Source organism: Condylura cristata, unplaced genomic scaffold (assembly GCF_000260355.1).
Source record: "Condylura cristata isolate star-nosed mole 26May11 unplaced genomic scaffold, ConCri1.0 scaffold00011, whole genome shotgun sequence".
Lineage (NCBI taxonomy): Eukaryota > Metazoa > Chordata > Mammalia > Eulipotyphla > Talpidae > Condylura > Condylura cristata.
The window spans coordinates 26,448,638-26,455,353 of NW_004567112.1; the positions used below are offsets into that span (position 1 = coordinate 26,448,638).

Consider the following 6,716-nt stretch of genomic DNA (forward strand, 5'->3'; position numbering starts at 1 on the left):
AAAAAAAAAAAAAAAAAAAAAGCAAATTGAAACTTTGAGATATTTTTAAAGCAATTAAGTTAAAAAGAGAAGAGATGACAGAGATTCTCAGTGCTCATAAAGACTGATGTCACTTGAGTTTAGAAAAGTGACCCTATAATTACAAATGTTAGCTTACACTTTTTAAACATTTTAAATAAAAATATAGCCCTAAATCATAGAAAATATTCTTTTTTGTTTCAAATGAGTTAAGACCAACTTTTATTTTTAAAAAAGCAAAAAGTTTTATTATCATTTACTGATTCAATCTTTTTTATCAAATTTCTGAATTTACTTTAATCCCTAAAAATGTCATATGCCATCTGGTCTTTTTCCAGACTTCTTTATATTTTTTTGATTTACTTAATTTTGGTGCTGGAACCCTCTTATTTTCATATGACACGACTTTGGATTTACTTGGTAAGCAGAAGACATTTACAGTATTTCATCTTCCCACCAGGGAATATCATCTCTGTGCTAGTGCAAGTGTGACTTTTGACCACTTCAGAGACTCCTCTGTGCTATCTGCTCCGTGCAGTGCCTGTCATTTGGATGGGAGGGCATATTCCTAGCAGCTGTTGTGTGGGTGTTTAGAATTTGAAATCAAAGGTAAGACTGAGTGGAAGTTGGAAGGCAAGGGTGAGAAGTGCTTCAAACTTTAGAATGTCCTGGAGCAGGACTGGGCCTGGTGACTGTGGTGAGAGTGGGAGCAGGTGGAGGAGGAAGAGGGGCCCTCAGGGCTGCAGAGAGCGGAGGCCAGAGAACAGCTGCTTAGCTACGCAGGTGTGGCTTGTCGGTCCCTTTAAATGCCACCAGAGACTCCAAGGTGCTCATTGTTCATTTGTTCACTAATTTAGCAGTTATTTCTAGAGTAGTACTACTTGCTAATGTGCCAAAGTTTATTGTGTCAGCTAGGTATAGAGCCGGGCAGAAATGATGAAGTCTATTCTTATGGAGTTTATATTTATAGTGGGGGAGACAAATGGGCATAAACGCATTATTTATACACACACGCCTTACAACTTCTTCTTTTTTTAAATTTATTTTTATTTATTTATTTTTTACATCATTCTTCATTTTGTGCATTTTTCATCTCAGTTGTCATCCCCGTGGACTTCCTACCACCAATTCACCCCTTTGCCATCAACATAGTCCCGAGCACTCTTCCCATCCCCCATTTTGATCCCATTCCCCTTTCCACCCCTGTAAAATGTCTGGTTTATAGTTGTTCATTGTTTTTTGTTTTTACTTTATTACAATTGCTTCCCCCCCACCCCCCGACCCTGCTATGAATGAAACCATCCAATATTTTTCTTTTTCTTTCTGGCACAATACATTTCACTAGGCACAATAACAGTCTGTACGTGACCATTTGTGCTCATGAATATGTGTGGTTAAGTGAATATATGTATGCAAGTTTGTGTGTGTGTGTGAGTATATTTGTAGATATCTGTGTATTTAAATGCTTAAATGCACATGTATCTGAGTAGTTTGTGTCTGTGTATGTGTTTATATGCACATGGGTATCTATGTAGGTGTGCTTAGGATTTTGTGTTTTTGAGTGTATAAATGTTTGTGAGCATGTATCTGTGTTTTGTCTGTATCCCTGATAATACACAGGCAGAAGTGTCCCAAGGGGACATGGGCTTCTGGTGAAAAACTGCTCCTGGCATCCTGACTGGATCTTTATCATTGTCATGGGTTACAGAACAGACCAATGTCATTGATGAGGTCACAAAGTGAAGCGATGTTCCTGGTGACCAAGGGGACCTTAGCAGCCACTTGGGCTGGGGGGCAGTGGAGGGCTTCAGCGCAGCCCAAGCCAACTCTTACCGAACAGCTGGAGCACTCAGTCCCGTGGGCACAGGTATCAGACCATGAAACGCCACTTCATGGACCACAGTGGGGAGCAGTCACCAACAGATGGGACCACCCTCAGCTTAGCCAGTCCTGAGTCCACAGAGGACAGCCTGGAAGTGAGCTGGCCAGGTAGGTTGAAAGGAACCGTAGAGGTTAGATCAGGTGGATTCCCTGGGAGGGGGTCCTGGAGGGGCAACAGGAGGGGTGGACGTGGCATGATCTAAATCCTGTGTTGGTCATAAAAATGAATAGTGGTATGAGCGAGGCTGCTGTTCTGACTATAGGAGATGACTTCAGGAGGCACGAGGCTGAAAGTATTAATCATCTTGTACCTTATCAGTCCTGTGACGATATTACTATCTTGTACCATGTCAGTCCTGGAAATATTAATCTTGTACCTTATCAGTCCTGAAAATATTAATAATCTTGTCTTACCAGTCCTGTGATTTTGGCAGGGACATACATAATCCTTTATAATCGGCTAAAGTTAATCTAGAATACTTGTAGACCACCATAGATGATAGTGAGCAGCACCAAGGGGAACACTGGCTGGGCCCAGGGCCTGGTGCCTGGCCTTAGTCCCTCTATCGTTTAAATTCTGTAGGCCTCTGTTTCCTAATTTGTCAAAGAGGAATCATGACAATTCAATTTCTTAGGCTCTTTTAAAAAAGATTAAAGGAATTAAAACATAGCAAGTACTTAAACATGGTAACAGGGATACAATGAGAGTTCAGGTGAGAGTGAGATGTCCCAAGGGGAAGGTGAGGGTGGACATGTTCAGGGAAAGGATGTCCTAAAAGAACTCTGAAGAGTTTTGTGGACTCCGCCCCCACTCCAGCTTTCTGGATTCCACCCTCCACTCCAGTGACTGGAAAACTACAGTTCCCAGCAGCACCAAGGAGAGAACTGCGAGGACCCAAAGGCGGAGATAAGCAGGCATTCTGGGACTTAAGGGGATAAATAGAGAGGTTCTCTCTCTCTGGAGCAACGGCTCTCAGACGGTGTGACTGGGGGCTGGCAGAGTTAGTTTGGGACCAGAGTTCCAAGTTAGCCCGACTGGTAAGATATTGCAGTTACTTTGTATCCTTCTCTCTCTCTAGGTTATTCCTTTTCCTTTCCCCTTTTTGTAAATAAACCCATTACCCTTTTTGTGTGTGTCTGCAGAAAATTACATTTTAAGCCTGGGTGAGGCCCCACAGATAGGCAGCCCAAGTTCACTCTGGGCTACCCTGTAACAGAGAGAGAACCATTACCTCTCCAGAGTGACAGTTGTAAAACCGCTCTCTATTTATCCCCCAAAGTCCCGGAATGCCTGCTTAGCTCCGCCCTTGGGTCCTCACAGTTCTCTCCCTGGTACTGTTGGGAGTTGTTGTTTTCCAATCACTGGAGTAGAGGGTGGAATCCAGAAAGCTGGAGTAGGGGGTGGAGTCCACAAAACTCTGCAGAGTTCCTTTAGGACATCCTTCCCCTTAACAGGTAGACCTGGACAAAACACTTGTGTTGCTTTTTAAATTGACTTTATTGAACCATAATTTATATAGACAAACTTCTCCAATTTCAAGTGCACAATTTAACACATGTACATTTGTGTAACCACCACCAAAATCATCATATTCATCACCCCAAGTTTCCCTTAGCTTCTGGTATCCCCTAATCTATTCTCTTTCCCTATAGTTTTGCCTTTTCTGTAATATCATCTAAATGGAATTACATGCTGCATGACCATTTTAACCTGACTTCTTTCATTTTGCATAATGTATTCAGAATTTATCCATGTCTTACATATAGTATCAATGAATAGGACTGTACTGTAGGGATTCCCAGCTGACTGTATTTGGCCTTCAAGTTTTTATATTTACATTCATACATTATTTGATCCTTGCACTTTATAGGTATATTCATTATGCGTTATTTGACCTTTATTCTTGCCCCATGAGATAGATGATCATTATCATCATATGATCCCAGAGTTCAGACAAAATGGGCACAAAGAAGTGATGCTAGCTGCCTAGGGGTGCCCCAGTCTGAGCCTTTTTGGAACTTGGGCTCCTGGGGGTGGTGTGTGGCATTGATTTCTTGGGGGGCACTGATGAAATGTCCTTCCACCTCTCAGGGCCCCTAAAGAGAGAGGAAACATGTCTGCTGCCCGGGCCCTGCATTTCCCAGGAGGACAACCTATATTTCTCTGCCATCAGGGCTCGGGGCATGCTGAGCTGGAGCAGCTCCCAGTCGTCCCAGTCCTCCTCCGAGTACCAGTCCTACTCCCAGTACCAGTCTTGCTACTCCTGCATGTATGACGAGAAGGATGCCCAGCAGAGCGTGTGCGCCCTCTATACCCACGTGCAGACGGTGAAGGGTGTGGCAGTGGCTTGGGAGACAGACACAGGCTTTGAGCCAGTGAGCAGGAAGCCCCGCATTCACGAAGCCGAGTTCACCAAGAGGCAGAGGAGGAAAGGCTCCTCCTTTGAGATGGCTTCTAATACCGACCTGCGCTGGGACTTAGAAGCCAGTAAGAACAACTGCTGCTCGGAGCCTGACGATTCAGAGCTGCTTGGGCCCCTGGAGTGCTGCCTGCAGGACTTGCGGGAACCCCCTGACTGGCTGGTCACCACCAACTACGGCTTGCGCTGCGTGGCCTGCTGCCGAGTCTTCCCCACGCTGGAGGCGCTCCTGGAGCACGCCCAGTATGGCATCCAAGAGGGCTTCAGCTGCCAGATCTTTTTTGAGGAGATGCTGGAGAGAAGGCGGGCCCGGGACCAAGAGCAGGAGCAGCAGCTGGAGGAGGAGGAACACAACCCGTTGGACAGCAGTGAATGTTCCAAGTCTCACACCAAGGTACCTCAGTCCCAGCAACAGAAGCAGTGAACTGGAGGTGATGGCCCGGCCCCATCCTCACCTCCTGTGCCTCAGTGCTCTCTCCCCGACCCCCAGGACCAGAGCCAACTGGCAGGGAGAGGGGACGAGGGTCAGGCAAGCAAGCAAGCAAGCATGTAGAGCTGGGAGGGCCATGAGAAGGGCAGGGGAGCACCCTGCCAAAGCACACAGAATTTCACCCAGAGTCCTCTTCAAAACCTGAATCCACAGAGATGGGCTTCAAGTGTTTCTGACTGCAGAGGCAAGATCTGAAGCTGGTAAACCTGTGGCCACAGAATTTCTATTTTTGCTGGTGGATCAAGCAGGTCATGATTCACAGGAGAGCCGACTGCAAATGAAGCTTCAGCCCTATTTTTTTCACTGTTAGGAACCCATCATATGCCCTACTTCTATGTCTTATTTTGGTGGGATTAAACTTGAGTAACTCAAATTTTAAGTCAATGACTCGTTAAGTAAACTACACTCTTAGGAAGCTCACGCCATTTCTGGAGGTTACAGGCTAGCACAGACATAGGGAGGGTCATAGAGAGGGTCCCCGAAGTAGAGAAGGGAGTTGGGTGCGTCCTGCTCACCCCACATGTTAACTATACATTGTAAAATGTTGCAATAAATAGTTCTTTTTTTACCCTCCTATCCATCCCTAGCATTCACTGAAGAAAGCGCATGGGGAGTATACTGTGTGGGGCGAGCTGAGGGCACTCTGAAGCCAAACTTCCACTGCAAGGCAGTTAGAACAGGCAGTTACAAGGCAAGGGACAGATCACATGAAAGTGATTTGTGGGGCTTAGAGGAGGTCCCCTAAGCTCATGCTGGTTGATGAGGAAGGAAAACACTCCCAAAGAGGTGCTGCCGAGAGGCTTAGGGGACAGTTGAATGAACTCTTTACCTTAGTCCTCTTGACATTTTAGTCCCTGTCATTGTTCTGGGGGCTGTCCTGTATCACGTGGGAGGTTTAGAAGCATCTCTAGTTACTCTACCACCAGGTGCCAGTAGTGTCCCCTCCTCTATAATTGTGACAATCAAAACTGTCTTCAGACATTACCAAGTGTCCCCTATGGACAAAAATCACTCCTTGGTTGAATATCACCTAGGTGGACAAAAAGGAGGATCTTAGAAGGGGAATGGCAATTTGTTTGGGCAGCTACCAGCCAGTTAAGCTGGTTGGAATGTTGGAGACATTTATCCCTCATATGAGCCAAAAAATTTTAGCACCTGTGTCCAATCACTGTACTGTGCAATGGGGAATAAACTGAACAAAACAGGCATGGATAAAATCGAGTGACTCCCTTTCTCTTTCTCTCTGCCTCGGCTTCAGTCTGTCTCTATATAGCAAACACACATGTATGTGTATATATATATGTGTTTGTGTATATATCCTCATAAATGTATATGTATATATATTTATAGATGCAAAATTAGAAATAATTATGAAACTGCCTCATTTGTTGACCTGTGAGACTCTGAGTGGCCCAACCTTTGCTAATTCCTCATTACCATTTCTTAATGCTTGATGCTTGACTCCAGGCCACCATCCCATAGGTTTTCTTTTCTCCTTAAATGTGTCATGCTTCCATGTCTCAGGGCCTTTGCATTTGTTCTCTAAGAAGAATGCAACTCTCTTCTGCAGCTCTTCTGGCTGAACTTCCCTTTGTTTATCTCGGAGGCTTCAGCTTTGTTGTTTTTCAGGGGGGCTCCCCAGTCCACTGCTCTAGGGTATGCCTCATTTCAAGTGCAGGTAATTTTAAGAAAAAATTGGCACGAACAGATTCATGTTTTAAAAGCCTCACTCTGGTTGTGTTTGGAATATGGATTTGTACAGTGACAAAAGAAGAAATGATTAAGTATGGAGACCACTTAGGAGGTTATTCCAGATGTTCAGGTAATGGATGATGGGGGTTGGATAAGGCTGGTCACAAGACGAGAAGAAGGGGAGTGGAGGAGGCATTCAAGACAGCTGGAAAATA

At 44.9% G+C, this 6,716-nt stretch overlaps 1 protein-coding gene across 1 annotated transcript; it reads left to right on the plus strand.

Annotated features, from left to right (window-relative positions):
• Positions 1–1,801: 1,801 nt before the first annotated feature.
• Positions 1,802–4,743, plus strand: FAM170B (family with sequence similarity 170, member B). Its single transcript, XM_004680665.1, has 2 exons — positions 1,802–2,007; positions 3,992–4,743. Exons 1-2 carry the CDS (start codon positions 1,896–1,898, stop codon positions 4,741–4,743), a joined length of 864 nt encoding a protein of 287 aa, XP_004680722.1. The 5' UTR covers positions 1,802–1,895.
• Positions 4,744–6,716: the final 1,973 nt, after the last annotated feature.